Genomic DNA, 16,299 nt, shown 5'->3' on the forward strand with positions numbered 1-16,299 from the left:
GAAATAAATAAAGTGGTATTAATAATCTTAGTCCAGACCTGGAAGGTCTCTCTCGTTACCGGGTTACTGTCTGGTTTAAGGTGAAGTTTATTAGAATTATACCAACATAGTCTTCCTAAATGAGGTCTCTGGTGTGATAGATGTTCTAAGGGAACCCATCGTTTATGGTGAAAATGAATGTTCCAGTCCACAATTCTTTGTAAGAATATAGCCTGTCTGTATAGTTCCAAGTTTGGGACTCCCATCCCTCCATGTGACCTGGGGGATTGCATTATACGTTGATTTATTCTCGGTGGTCTCCTATTCCAAATATAATCATTAAATGCTCTTTGTATGGAGGTTAGGTAGTTTTAGGGTAACGGGATGGGAAGTGTTTGGAGGTAATAGAGTACTCTCGGAAAGATATTCATTTTAATAGTCTCTATACGTCCCAACCAGGATATCTGTTTAGATCTCCACAAGGAGAGGTCATTAATGATTGTGTGTTTAAGTGGAATGAAGTTTGCGGTAAACATGGCGTCAAACGTTGGGGCAAGATTAATACCCAAGTATTTGAGTGTAGAGGAACACCAAGAGAAGGGTGTGATTTTTTTAATAGTTTGTATGTCGGTTTTATTCATATTTATATTTAATATTTATGATTTGGACTTGTTGATAGAGAAATTGGAAAGATTGTGGAATGTCTCGAATTCTTTAGCTAATTGTGGGAGTGATTCTTCAGGTTGTGTAATGGAAAAAAGCATATCGTCTGCAAAAAGGGAGACCTTGAACTGTTGTGGGCCTATATCTATACCATGGATCAGTGGGTTGTTCCTTATGCTGGTGGCTAGTGTTTCTATGATACAGGTGAACAGGAGGGGCGATAAGGGGCATCCTTGGCGTGTCCCATTAGTTATAGTAAAAGGGTTGGAAAGAGAACCATTTATAAAGATACATGCGCTAGGTTGGGAGTAGAGGGAGAAGATTCGGGATATTATATGAGGGCCGAGGCCTATATGTGATAGAGTGGCTTTCAAGAAATCCCAAGCAATACGGTCAAAGGCCTTTTTGGCGTCAGTTGATAAAAACAAAGAGGGTATATTATTCTTAGTTATATGATGTATTAGGTGAAGAGCCCTGACCGTATTATCTTTGGCCTCTCGGCCTGGGATGAAGCCAACCTGGTCTGGATGGATAATATGTGGAAGGATTCTATTTAATCTAAGGGCCAGAACTTTTGCAAAAATTTTAATGTCAGTATTTAGCAATGAAATAGGGCGGTAATTTGCGGGAAGGGTGGTAGATTTATTTGGTTTTGGCAATAGTACTATATGGGCTTCTAAGGCTCTCTCTGAGAATGATGTTAAGGAGTCGATAGATTGGAAATAGTTTAAAATGTGAGGGGTCAATGTCTCTCGAAAGGTTGAATAATATTTATGACCAAATCCATCTGGACCGGGTGTCTTTCCGGTGGGTAAATCTTTGATTACTAAATCTACTTCTTCTAGTGTTATAGATTCTTCTAATTTGTCTTTCTGTTCAGATGTAATATTTGGAAGTTTTAGGCGCTTAAGATAGTCATCTATTATTTGTGAGCGAGACTGGGAGTCGTTGGTGTGTTGAGTGGAGGTAGATTTAATGTTATACAATTTTTGAAATTTTTTTTGGAATGTATGCGCTATCCTATGTGTGGAATATTGAGACTGTCCTCGTTCGTCAATAATATGTAGGATGTATTTTTTGTGAGCTTTATGTTTCAGATATCTTGCTAAGAGTCTGCCAAATTTGTTGCGTCCTTCGTAGTGTTTTTGTTGGCTATGCAACGTTTTTCTTTTACATTCTTTAGATAGGTAAGAAGCTAGATGTTGCCTCTCTATGGTCAGTTCCCTCAGTGTGTCTTTATCGGACGGAAGGTTTTTGTGTTTAATTTCTAATTGTTGAATTTTGTTTAATAAAGATGTGACTGACTCTCTTTTAGTTTTGTTAATGTAGGCTTTTATAGCCATCAATTCACCCCTAATAACACTCTTATGGGCCTCCCACAATGTCTGTGAGGATACCTCCATTGAAGCATTAATTTGAAAATGTTCTGTTAGGGCTTTATTTATTCTCAAGACATGCATAGGGTCCGTCAGTAAAAAGTCATCTAATTTCCAGATGAAATCTTTGATAGGTTTGGATGGCCATGAGAGTGAGCCAACTACCGAGGAGTGGTCGGACCATGTTATTGGGTTTATCTTTGCTGTTTTAAATAAGGCTAGGCTTCCCACATCCGTGAATAGTCGATCCTAGTGTATGTTTTGTGTGGGTAGGAATAGAAAGAAATAAAGAATAGTCTTTTTGATGAGGGTGTAGAGTTCTCTATACATCTTGAGCTACAATATTGTTAAGATGTGATTTTATTTTATTTAAGTGTGAGGTAGAGAGCGAGGAACGGTGGGAAGAACTGTCCAATGTAGGATTTAAAGTTATATTAAAATCCCCACACATGATTAATGTTCCTTTTTGGTTGTCCAATATTAGGTTAGACAATTTTCTAAGAAATAAGTGTTGGCCTGAATTAGGGGCGTATACCGAGATGAGGGTTACTGGTCGGTTGTATAGTTTGCCAATTACGATAATGTATCTGCCTTCCTTATCTCTAATGGTTTGTATTTCAACAAAGGGGATGCCTTTTTTAATAACAATGCCTACTCCCTGTTTTTTTGTGTTTGTTATGTGAGCTAATACATTATTTTTAAAGCTTTGAAATGAAGACTTTAAATGCTAAACAGCATTATAAACCTAATAAAATAATCACACAACACAGACTTCACTTGCATTTTTCTGCAAACAGTTCTTCCTATGCATTCCAATCTGGACTGATTTATAGACAGGAAGATCTTGTTCCTTTGAAATCTGCACTATACCTCAGGTCTGGTTAAACTGATTAATTTCAGCTTGCTTGGCTTTGCTGCAACACAAGCGGACAGCTCCACCTACTGGCTATTTTAATAAATGCACTGCTTCTCAATGCTTTTCAATAGCAGTCACATGACTGGAAAAAAAGGTTGTTATTCTGAAACGGTGTAAATTGAACCGTTGTAAAACGAGGGCCACCTGTATATATATATATATGTATATATACACACACACACTTTTTCTCAGTGTGCACCAAAGTCATTTTTCTATTATTTTAGTTCTTAAAGGATATTTTTTATTGTAATTACCATATAGATCTGAAGTGCAAAGGTCATAGGAGTGCATTTTGTGACATTTTCGCTTTTGCAAATTGTCTTCAAGGCAAGTTATTTCGTGAAATTACTATACTATAATCACACTAGTTTTTCATTATACCACTTGACTGTAAAGCTTCCTGTTATACAACTAGATAAAGGGCAAGCTTATCAAAGCAGATATATAACTATACTATACACAGCAAGCCTACAATACTTTTAAGGGCCTATTCATGTTTTCATAAAATTAGAAACACCGTTCTGGGGAGGGATGTCTGTCTTAAACTCCCTTCCAACCTGCACTCGTCATTGGCACTGCCTCTCGTTTTATGACAGCGGTGTCAGAGCTCTCATCAGCCGAGGTTCAGCCCTAGATCATGAAGTAAGGTTCATGATGGGGAGAACAAGGGTGACAAGCCATTATGCAGGAGGGACTACTCTTTGGTAATATCCGTGTTTGGCTATTGGCTGCAACTGAATGATGGTGGATAGAAGGGCCTCTTAGCCTCAGCATGGTTTACATCTCACAATAAGTGACATAATACTTTGACTGCGTTGGTATGAAGACGAATGGAATCCCGTCTAGTTTAAAGTCACCAATATGCCAATGCACTCGTACAATATAATATTTTATTTATGTTTTTAATGGAAAATGGGGCCCACTTCCCACTTATTCAAATAATTATGTTGAATAAGTGTGAAGCACAAGAAAAAATAACAGACTAAAATTCAAGCAGGAAGGTTACCTGATCATTGTCACAGAAGTATCCGTCCTGTTTGTGTACGTTTGATGGGCACTGCGGACAAAGAGAGCAAATCTTACTAGGCAACCTGTCAGATCATTATTTTGCATAGGACAAATAAACATACAGTATGTAGATACATTAGGTAACATTCTTTACATCTGTTTACGGAAGAAGTGATAAACAAGGAAATGAAAGTTATATTTTAACTTAATGGCACAACAACCTCAGGAAAAAAGAGCATTAATTATAACTGTTTAAAGGGATACTCAAGCCAAAATAAAAAAAAATAATCAGATAGAGCATGCAGTTTTAAGACACTTTCCAATTTACTTCCATTATCAAATTTTGCACAATCTTGTTATAAACCCACTTTTTGGGGAACAAGATCCTACTGAGCATGTGCACAAGCTCACAGGGTATACGTATACTAGTCTGTGATTTGGTGATGTCTGTCACATGATACAGGGGGCCAGAAAATGGGAGAAAAAAACCCATTTGTCAGAAAAAAATACTGCTTATTTGAAAGTCAGAGTAGGTGTTAAATCATTGTATTTGTATATTATACTTATTGATTATACAATTCTACTGCACTGAGTGAACCTTTAAAATTTTGAATAAAAATTATAATGGTAAAATTAGAGCAATTAAAACTGAAATTAGCTTATTAGCTAATTAGGGCAGCTCCCACAACATACTTGGTGGACAAACACCCATCTCCGCCAACATGAAAACCAAAACAAAATGTATTCTTACCTGATAAATATATTTATTTCTTGGTGGTGAGAGTCCACGAGTCCTTACTCTTGGGAAGCTATGCCAAAGCTGTGGAGTCCACGAAAAATGGATGGGACTACAAAACAGAAAATGTAGGCACTTATTTACCAGACACCACTGCCTGAAGAACCTTCCTGTCAAATGCTGCCTCAGCCAAGGCAAACATCACATCAAAATTATAAAACTTGGTGAAAGTGTGTAAAGATTACCACGCTGCACCTTTTTATGCAAATTCGTTCTACTGAAGCCGGATTCTTTAAAGGCCAGGAAGTAGAAACTGAATGAGTTGAATGAGCTATCATTCAATTGTCCTGCCTCCAAGTAAGCACAGTGAATCAAACTCTTCAATCAAGAAGCTAGAGTAACAGAAGTAGCCTTTAGGCATTTATGTTTGCCCGAAAACAAAAGAAATAAAGTTGAAGACTAACGAAAATCCTTAATCACTTGTAAATAAAACTTAAACTCTCTGACCACATCCAAATTATGCAACAATCTCTCCTTTGAGGGTTATGGATTCAGAGATAGAGGGCCAGATTACGAGTGGAGCGCCAACAGTTATGTGCAAGCAATAAGGGGTTTATTGTAGATGATTGCGTGCGTTGGGTTTTCTGTTCGAATTACAAGTTGAAAGAAAACACAAATCGCCCAAGCGCAATCACAAGTTACACTTGAGAGACTACCCTAGGCAAAAAACTAGACAAGGTATGTAACACTGCCTTATCCTGAAGAAAAAACAAATAAGGAGGCTCACAAGAAAGAGCTGATAATTCGTAAACCCTCTTAGTTGAGGAAATGGCAAGTAAAAACAAGACTTTCCAAGATAACAACTGACTATCTATAATGCATGAGTTCAAAAGGAGGAGATTGCAGAACACTCAGAGCTAAATTCAAACTCAATGGAGGTGAAATAGGCTTAATAACAGGACAAATTATATCCAAAGCCTTAACAAATGCTTTAAAATCAGGCAGCCGATCAAGTTTCCTATGCAATAAAATAGAGAGAGCAGAAAAAACAAAATTTATGCTTACCCGATAAATTATTTTCTTTCCTGGCATGGAGAGTCCAGTTATCCATTCTAATTACTATTGGGAATTAAACTCCTGGCCACCAGGAGGAGGCAAAGAACACCCCAGCAAAGCTGTTAAATATCACTCCCACTTCCCATAAACCCCCAGTCATTTAGCCGAGGGAATATGGAAAGAGAAGAGACACAAAGGGTATAGAGATGCCAGAAGTTTAGAAAAAGACAAAAGTTGTCTTTAAATTTAAATATGGGCGAGTCGTGGATTCTCCATACCAGGAAAGAAAATCAATTTATCAGGTAAGCATACATTTTGTTTTCTTTCCAATGGCATGGAGGGTCCATGAATGCATTCTAATTACTAGTGGGAACCAATACCCAAGCTAGAGGACACAGAATGAAAGGGAGGGAGAACAAGACAGGCGGACTTAAACAGAAGGCACCACCGCTTGAAGAACTTTCCTCCCAAAAGAAGCCCCAGCAGAGGCAAAAACATGAAATTTGTAGAATTTAGAAAAAGTATGCAACGAGGACCAAGTGGCCGCCTTGCAGATTTGTTCCACAGAAGCACCATTTTTAAAGGCCCAGGAAGAACAGACAACCCTAGTGGAATGAGCTGTAATCCTCTCAGGAGATTGTTCTCCAGCTGTCTCATAAGCCAACCGAATAACACTTCTCAACCAAAAGGAAAGAGTAGAAGAAGGGGCTTTCTGTCCCTTACGTTTACCAGAAAATAAAAAAGAAGATTGAAATCTTTAGTTGCCTGCAGATAGAACTTCAAAGCATGCACAACATCCAAGTTATGCAAGAATCGTTCCTTATGAGAAGGATTAGGACAGAATGAAGGAACGATAATTTCCTGATTTATATTGCGGTCCGAAACCACTTTAGGAAGAAATCCCAATTTGGTACAAAGGACCGCCTTATCTGCATGAAAAATAAGGTAAGGGGGATCACACTGCAAAGCTGAAAGCTCTGAAACCCTATGAGCAGAATAAATAGCGAGCAGAAACAAAACCTTCCAAGACAATAACTTAATATCAACAGAGTGCATAGGCTCAAACGGAGCCTGCTGCAGAACTCTAAGAACATGATTAAGGCTCCATGGAAGAGCAACAGACTTAAACACAGGCCTGATTCTGACTAAGGCCTGAACATAAGATTGAACATCTGCTAAGTCAGCCAGACTTTATGCAAAAGAACTGAAAGGGCAGACATCTGGCCTTTCAGAGTACTGAAGGATAAGCCCTTTTCTAGGCCCTCCTGAAGAAAGGACAGAATGCGAGGAACCCTCACCTGACTCCAAGAGACACCCCTAGATTCACACCAGAAAAAGTATGTAAATCTTGCGAGTTACGGGCTTACGAGCCTTGAATTATAGTATCAATCACCTAATCTAAAAAACCTCATCTAGACAAAACTAGGCGTTCAGTTTCCAAACAGTCAGCTTCAAAGAATCTAGGTTTGGATGAAGGAAAGAACCATGAAGTAGAAGTTCCTTCCTCAGAGGCAATTTCCACGGGGGAAAGGACAGCATTGTTACCAAATCCATAAACCAAATTCTACAAGGCCAAGATGGAGCGATTAGAATCTAGTTTTGCGCTCCCTAGTGGCGCTTATTCATAAACTATGAATAAGCAGCACTAGGGGGCGCGAAACGCCTAAGACTGGCCTTGTATGCATGTCTGCCCTCTGTTTGGGAACACGTTATGTTTTTTTAATGTGTTACAATAATTAAATGTTTTTATTTTTCTACTAACCGAGCAGTGCCTGCTTCTTTCTGACTCCTTGGATTACACATGGCCTGTTACGCTGTTTGCTATGGCATTCCAGGTAATTGTGAGTAGCAGAGCACATTTACATTTAGCAGATCATTTTCTCCATCAGCACTGACCGGCAGTCAGACCGTGTTCCGGACACCCCTCATACTTGGTTGGAATAGAAACATTGACCCTGTTCTGCCAGAGGAACTGGGAAAATCACTCCTAGAGAAGCAAGATCCTTTAGACAGTTTAAGAAAGCCTCTCTCTTTATCTGATTTGTAGATAATTTTCACAGGAGAAATCTGCCTTTAGGAGGACAAGATTTGAATTCTATCCTGTATCCCTGGGAGACTACTTCCACTGCCCAAGGATCTGTGACATCGCAAATCCAAGCCTGCTTAAAGAAGGAAAGCCTGCCCCCCACCTGATCCATGGGGCAGAACCTTCATGCCGATTTAGATTTAGAGAAAGACTTCTTGAATTGCTGACCCTTATTCCAAGGCTGGTTTGACCTCCATGAGGTCTTGGCTTGCTCAGGTTTGGAAGAAGAAGAAGACTTCTGTCCCTTGAAGTTGCAAAAGGAATGAAAATTTGAATTTTGGCGACCCTTGGGTCTACCCTTCATGTCCTGGGGAAGAAAGGCTCCCTTTCCACCAGTAACAGGGGAAATGATCTCAGCCAGACCAGGACCAAATAAAGTATTGCCCTTAAAGGGTAGAGACAGAAGTTTAGACTTGGATGTTACGTCAGCAGACCAAGATTTTAGCCACAGGACTCTGCGAAAAAGAACGACAAAGCTAGAAATTCTTTGCCCCCAAACAAATTACTTGTATCTGTGATGCCAGCATGCAAGTATTAGCCAGCTTTAAAGCCTTGTCCTATCCTGGATCTCCTCTATTGTAGTTTCTTCTGAAATCATATCGAACAAAGAGTCGCACCAATAAGACGGCACCAGCAACCGTTGCAATACTAACAACAGACCCTGGTGTAGGAACATTTTTCTTAAGTAACCTTCCAGTTTCCTATCCATAGGATCCTTAAAGGAGGAACTATTCTCTAGAGGAATAGTGGTTCTCTTGGCTAAGGTGGATATAGTGCCAAAGATCTTGCAGTCGGCAACAGGAAACATATTTTTAAAAACAAGAAATGGGGAAAAAGGAACACCAGGCTTCTCCCATTCCTGAGATAAAATGTCAGGCATGCGATCTGGAATAGGAAATACTTCCATAGATTTGGGTTTGACATCAAATACTCTAAGTTTATTAGCCTTTTTAGGAGTCCCTGCGACTGCAGACTCAGAGTCCTCCAAAGTAGATAGAATCTCCTTCAACAGTAAACAGAGGTGTTCAAGCTTAAACCAAAAATGTACCTCCTCTGAGTCCGCTGTACTAGCAACAGCAGATTCAGAATCCGAGATCGTGACCTCAGAAGTTACGGAGGAGTGATCCTCCTCAGATAACTGAGATAGACTGACTAAAGCAGCCTTGGCAGAATCAGAACTACTAGTTGTAGATATGTTCTTGGATTTTCTTTTTCTCTTACCAGCAATAGGTAAGGTACTCAGAGCTGCAGAAGTTAGTTGTGCAGCAAAATCAGCTAGTAATTACAAACCCCCAGGAGCTGACTGAGAGGAACAGCAGGGCACTGCTTGTGTAACTGCCAAAGACTGGGATGTCGAGGAGAAAGTTGAGGCATTTCACAGACAACATTATCCTGAGAGACAAATGGCTCTGAGAGCAACATTTTATTCAGGCATGCGGAACAAAACTGCACAGGAGGAATAATCTGAGCCTGCGGACAACGACAGCTACTCAGGTATGACAGACTCAGCTGACCTCAGACAGGGACCTGTAGAAAAAGAAAAGCAGAGAAACCAACCCTAGTTTTCTGTATAGGGCCTATAAATGTTGGAAGGGAAGAAAGGACTACCTCGCAGTCCAACTGCTAAAAGCCACCATTACTCTTACTAAAGATGATTACATGGACACAGCATATCCCCAATCCTTGCTTGCAGGGAAAAGTACTCATTAAAGGATTATATCTTTAGCCACCATCTTCGCACATCCTCCTGATGTACAAGGCAAAGAATGGCTGGAGGTTTATAGGAAGTGGGAGTGATACTTAATAGCCCGGCTGGGGTGTTCTTTGCCTCCTCCTGGTGGCCAGGAGTTGAATTCCCACTAGTAATTAGAATGGATTTTTCCCACAGGGGAGCACTAAATATTGGGACCAGATCTGTATATTTTTAGGAACAGGGACATTTAATTAAATTTATGGCAAACACTTTGCTATATATTTAATTAAATGTCCCTGTTCCAAAATATATGTTGGTGAATCTACTCGTATAATAAGGGATAGAATTAATGAACATAAATCGAACATACGGAATAAAGATAGTACAGCCCCTGCCGCGAATTATTTCTTGGAAGCAGGGAATACAGTATCACAACTTAGATTCCAGATCATTGACCATATTATAAGACCAAGGAGAGGAGGAAACTTTTTGGATATATAAATTACAAACTTTACAACCACTTAGCATCAATAGGGAAATAGACTGTAATTTTTCAATGTCATATAGTAATTATATTCCCCAACTTTTTAGGTGTGATTTAGATATTCATTATAAAGGTATATTACTTTGAATGCTGTATATTTCTTTTTTTAAATAATAGGATTGTTTTATAGGCTAAGGTAACATGTATATTACTTATTGACAACTAGAGCTTGAGATACATTATTAAATCGATTGTTGCGAAATGGTTAATATACACCTGTAAAGGTGATTAGCTCCTCCTAGTTAGGGTATAAAATGTGCATCTGAAGTTTTATGTATATACACAACATAATTAAGGTCAGTTGGACCGAAACATTGTGCTGATTTGTTTTCGGCGACGTCACATTAAACAGATTGTGAACAAGATAAAGTGGTGCTGCCTTTTTGGACACTTGTATCATTTTGGAGTGAGTGCAGAACCCTATAGCGTGCACCTTTACGCAGGAGTGCTGGACATTGCTATTGTTTATTTATTCTGGGAAACATACACAGGAGCGGAAAAAATTGCAGATACAGTAGAATTTGACATCTGCAAACGTAAAACAAAAATTAAACAAGTATTGCAAAGTTGCGCTGGTGGGCATACAGTAGTTAACTTGCAAAGCAAATATTTGATTGAGAAACAACATCAGATCTGCTCTGAAGTGGGTCAAGTTCAGCAAAGGCAGCACCAGCAGGCACCATAACAAAACAGAGTTTATTTATAATAAGGACGAAATATAAGGGTAGGACACAACACAGTATCAATAAACCCCTATAAAGAAACTCTTGATAACAAGATTAAAGAGAGTAAATGTCCCAAAAATTGTGAAAACACTTATTCACGCTAGTATTGACAATATAAATACCTACAATATAAATACTGTATTAGGTTGTTTTACCCCCTCCGGTACCAGGACACACTCTGCAGAGAAAACCGCTGCTAAACTGCTCTAACCACTGAGGAGAAGCAGGAAGGGGCAGGTAGCGTGCCAAACTGCAGTGAAAGCCCATTAACCCCTTCCTCCCCTACGTCCTCAGTAAGCCTTCCATCGATCCTAAAGTGCAGCTAAAAATGCTGCCATCTCTCCCTCTCAGCACTCTGAATCAGTGGTATGCGCTAAAAAGGAAGCACTGATGCCAGTCCAGAGCAGGGACCTTTTTAAAAGGGCCACACATGAATAAACAGAATTTATACTTACCAATAAATGTATTTCTTTCAGGATGATGAGAGTCTATAGGTGTCAATTACATGTGGGATATATTTCCTGCCACTAGAAAGAGGTGAAGAACCCTCACAAGAGCTTTAATCCCTCCCACCTCCTCTCAGTTTACCTATAGTCGAGCAGAGGAGAGAGACACAAAGGGTAGGAAAGACAGGGTTAAGAGGTACAAATAAGCAATGTCACCCGTATAGTAAAAAACCCGGGCGGGTCCTATGGGACGCATCATCCCAAAAGAAAGAAATTTATTGGTAAGTATAAATTCTGTTTTCTTTTATAAGATGGTGAGAGTCCATTGGTGTCCATAACATGTGTGATAAAATACCTAAGCTGAGAGTCCATGTTAAGGACAGGTGGGACAAAATGATGGCAGATTCTATTTGCCGGACGCTGTGGCCTGAAAAGCAGCTTCGGAAGAAGCATAAATATCAAAATGGTAAAATTTAGAAAAGGTATGGAGAAAATACCAAGTTGCTGCCTTGCAAATCTGTTTCAAAAAGTCATCATTCTTGAAGACCCATGTAGTAGCTACAGACCTAGTAGAATGGAGATGTTTTCCCGCAACCAAGTAAGCCTTACGAATAGTCTGCTTAAACCATGATGCCAAAGCCATCACTGAAAAGTGGAAAAACATGTTAGAAGTCTTTCTAAAATCTTTAGTAGCCCAAGGCTCTGACTACACCCACATTTTTTATTATTCTTTCCTTAGAGTTAGAAGGATTTGGGCACAGAAAAGGAACAACAATCTCCTGATTAATATTTCCTGAAGACACTACCTTCAAGTAAAAGTCATATTTACCCCAGGGAACCACTTTATCCTGATGAAAACTCAAAAGACAAGGCTGATAATTCAGAAACTCTAATAGCAGAATAAATGGCTAGAAGAAAGAGAACCTTCCATGATAATAAGCTTAAGTCCAGATATGACATAGGTTCAAAGAGGGGACTTAGCAGAACAGAAAGAACCAGATTCAAATTCAAAGGGGGAGAAATCTGCCTAATAACGGGGTGAATTCTCACTAATATTTAATTAACAGATAAGAGCACCACCGCTTAAAGAACTTTTCTCCCAAAAGAAGCCTCAGCCGAGGCAAAATTATCAAATTTGTAGAATTTAGAAAAAGAATGCAAAGAGGATCAAGTAGCCACCTTGCAGATTTGCTCCACAGATGCTTCATTTTTGAAAGCCCAGGAAGAAGAGACAGCTCTAGTGGAATGAGCCATAATTCTCTCAGGAGGCTGTTGTCCAGCTGTCTCATATGCTTATCGGATAACACTTCTCAACCAGAGAGAAAGAACAGCAGAAGTGGCCTTCTAAACCTTACGCTTACCTGCGAAATAATGAACAAGGCAGTAGACTGCCGAAAATCTTTAGTTGCTTGTAAATAAAATTTTAGAGCACGCACAACATTCAAGTTTTGTAACAGATGTTCCTTATGAGAAGAAGGAACAACAATTTCTTGATTGATGTTGCGATCCAATACCACTTTGGAAAGAAATCACAATTTAGTACGAAGGACCGTTTTATACGCATGAAAATAAGGTAAGGGGAATCACACTGCAGAGCCAAAGGCTCGGAAAATCTGCGAGCAGACTAAAAGGCAAGAAGAAACAAAACTTACCACAATATCAAAGAATGCATACGCTCAAACCCAGCCTGTTGCAAACCTTAAGAACAAGGTTAAGACTCCAGAAAGGAGCAACAGGTTTAAATACAGGACTGATTCTGACCAAGGCCGGAACAAAAGATTGAACATCAGGCATATCTGCCAAACATTTGTGAAAGACACAAGTGCAGCAATCTGACCCTTCAGAGTACTGACTGACAAAGCCTTCTCCAGGCCTCTCCTGAAGAAAAGACTGTATGTGAGGAACCCTCACTCGACTCCAAGAGAAAAACCCCTCGCTATACCTTATGGACAAATTTTACTAGTAACAGGCTTACAAGCCTGAAGCATAGTATTAATTACCTTCTCAGAAAAATCACGCCTATCCAAGACTAGGCGTTCAATCTCCAAGTAGTAAGTTTGGATAGAGGAAGGACCCTTAAGTAGAAGGCCCCTCCTCAGAGGCAACCTTCAAGGGGGAAGAGATGACATCTTCACCAGATCCTCAAACCAGATCCTGCGAGGCCAGGCAGGAGCTATCAAAATCACAGAAGCCCTCTCCTGTTTGATACGAGCAATGACTCAAGGAAGGAGAGAAAACGGGGGAACAGGTACTCCAGACTGAAGTTCCAAGGCACAGCCAGCGTGACTATCAGAGTGGCTTGCGGATCTCTTGAACTTGAACTGTACTTTGGAAGCTTGGCATTTAGACGTGATGCCATCAGATCCAACTCCGGAACCCCCTTGATGAAAGATCTGCCTGCTCAGAAAAAACTGCTTCCCAGATGTCCACCCCTGGGATGTGGAAGGCAGAGAGAAGGCAATCGTGAGACTCCGCCCACTGGAGAATGCGAGTCACCTCCCTAATTGCTAAGGAACTCCGAGTTCCTCCCTGGTAATTGATGTATGCCACGAGGCAATATCGTCCGATTGAAATCTGATAAACCGGACTAAAGCTAGTTGAGGCCAAGCTTTTAAGGCATTGTAAATCACTCAACTCTAGGATGTGTATGGGAAGAGAAGACTCCTCTCGAGTCCAAAGACCATGAGCCTTGAAAGAATCCCAAACAGCTCCCCAGCCTGACAGGCTGGCATCCGTGGTCACAATCACCCAGGAAGGTCTCAGGAAACATGTACCCTGAAACAGATGGTCCTGGGAAATCCATCAAAATAGAGGTGATCCAGAGTTATCTTCTGTGATAGGACCGAGTGGACTCCCTTCCTTTGTTTGATCATACATAACTGTAGGAGTCTCAGATGAAACCAAGCAAATGGAATGATATCCATGCAAGCAACCACCAGTCCATACACTGAACCACAGATGGAGGGGAAGAGGACTGAAGAGAAAGGCAAGAAGTCAGAAGTTTGGATTTTCTGAACTCTGTCAGAAAAATCTTCATGGACAGAGAATCTATAAACATTCCAAAGAAACACACCCTGGTGTCAGGCACCAGGGAACTCTTCTCCAGATCACTTTCCACCCGTGGGAACATAGAATAGACAACAACATCTCTGTATGAGATTTCGCTAACTGAAAAGATGGCGTGATAAGGCACCACCGCTATTCATTAAGACCTGACCACCGCCAAAAGGGCCCCTAGGACCATTGTAAAGATTTGAGGAACCGTAGCAAGGCCAAAGGGGAGAGCAACAAATTTGAAATGTTTGCCCAGAAAGGTACATAAAAGAAATGTTCTCAGTAAATGGGAACAAAAAGATATGCATCTTTCAGATCTATGGTAGTCATGAACTGACCCTCCTGAACCAAGGGTAGAATGAAGCAAATAGTTTATATTTCAAAGGACGGAACCTTAAGGAATTTGTTGAGATACTTGAGGTCCAGAATGGGTCGGTAAGTTCCCTCTTTCTTGGGAACCACAAAAAGGTTTGAATAGAATCCTTGGCCCTGTTCCTCTATGGGAACTGGAACAATCACTTCGAGAGAAGATAGGCCCTTTACGCAGTTTAAGAAAGGCCTTACTCTATACCTGGATTGCAGATAACCTTGACAGGATAAATCTGCCTCTGTATCCCTGAGATACTACCTCCAAGGCCCAAGGATCTGGAACATTGCAGATCCGAGCCCGCCGAAAAGGGAAAAGCCTGCCCCCCACTTGATCCAAGACTGGAACAGGGACCGCTGGCTCCTTCAAACTTAGGGAAAGCACTTACCTGTGGATCCTGGGCAGGACAGGGAACATATTCTTAAGTGTGTCATAAATATTACCTCTGACAGGGACCTGTAGAAACAGAAAAAACAGAGTAACAACCCTGGCTTTCTATAAGAAGGGTAGCAATAATGTTAGAAGTAAAGCAAGGACCACCTCGCCGCCTTCTAACTGCTAAAAGCCCCCATTACTCTTAGTAAAGAGATTGACATGGACACAGCATATCCCCTAATCCTTGCTTGCAGGGAAAAGTACCCATTAAAGGATTAAATATCTTCAGACACCATCTTCGCACATCCTCTCTTGACAGAGGCAAAGAGAATGACTGGGGATTATGGGTAAGGGAAGTGACACTTAACAGCTCTGCTGGGGTAAGAACACAGAAAAAAGAGCACTAAAAAACACAATTTATGCTTACCTGATAAATTTATTTCTCTTGTGTATCCAGTCCACGGATCATCCATTACTTGTGGGATATTCTCATTCCCAACAGGAAGTTGCAAGAGGACACCCACAGCAGAGCTGTTATATAGCTCCTCCCCTCACTACCATATCCAGTCATTCGACCGAAAACAAACAGAGAAAGGAGAAACCATAGGGTGCAGTGGTGACTGTAGTTTAAATTTAAAAATTACCTGCCTTAAAATGACAGGGCGGGCCGTGGACTGGATACACCACAAGAGAAATAAATTTATCAGGTAAGCATAAATTGTGTTTTCTCTTGCAAGGTGTATCCAGTCCACGGATCATCCATTACTTGTGGGATACCAATACCAAAGCTAAAGTACACGGATGAAGGGAGGGACAAGGCAGGTACTTAAACGGAAGGTACCACTGCCTGTAGAACCTTTCTCCCAAAAATAGCCTCCGAAGAAGCAAAAGTGTAAAATTTGTAGAATTTTGAAAAGGTATGAAGCGAAGACCAAGTCGCCGCCTTGCAAATCTGTTCAACAGACGCCTCATTTTTAAAGGCCCAGGTGGAAGCCACAGCTCTAGTGGAATGAGCTGTAATCCTTTCAGGGGGCTGCTGTCCAGCAGTCTCATAGGCTAAGCGTATTATGCTTCTTAGCCAAAAAGAAAGAGAGGTTGCCGAAGCCTTTTGACCTCTCCTCTGTCCAGAGTAAACCACAAACAAAGCAGATGTTTGTCGAAAATCCTTAGTAACTTGTAAGTAAAACTTTAAAGCATGAACCACGTCTAGATTGTGTAATAGACGTTCCTTCTTTGAAGAAGGATTAGGACACAATGATGGAACAACAATGTCTT

General features: G+C 40.5%; 1 protein-coding gene across 2 annotated transcripts in view; it reads right to left on the minus strand.

Moving 5' to 3' along the window:
• Positions 1–16,299, minus strand: part of ADAM11 (ADAM metallopeptidase domain 11) — a 615,610-nt gene that overhangs the window by 174,764 nt on the left and 424,547 nt on the right. For both annotated transcript variants that reach the window (XM_053699946.1, XM_053699947.1), the window contains exon 19: positions 3,941–3,991. In XM_053699946.1, the coding sequence (XP_053555921.1) occupies positions 3,941–3,991 (51 nt within the window). The remainder of the gene's footprint in view (positions 1–3,940; positions 3,992–16,299) is intronic.

This window comes from Bombina bombina, chromosome 1, assembly GCF_027579735.1.
Source record: "Bombina bombina isolate aBomBom1 chromosome 1, aBomBom1.pri, whole genome shotgun sequence".
In the NCBI taxonomy this organism is placed as follows: Eukaryota; Metazoa; Chordata; class Amphibia; order Anura; family Bombinatoridae; genus Bombina; species Bombina bombina.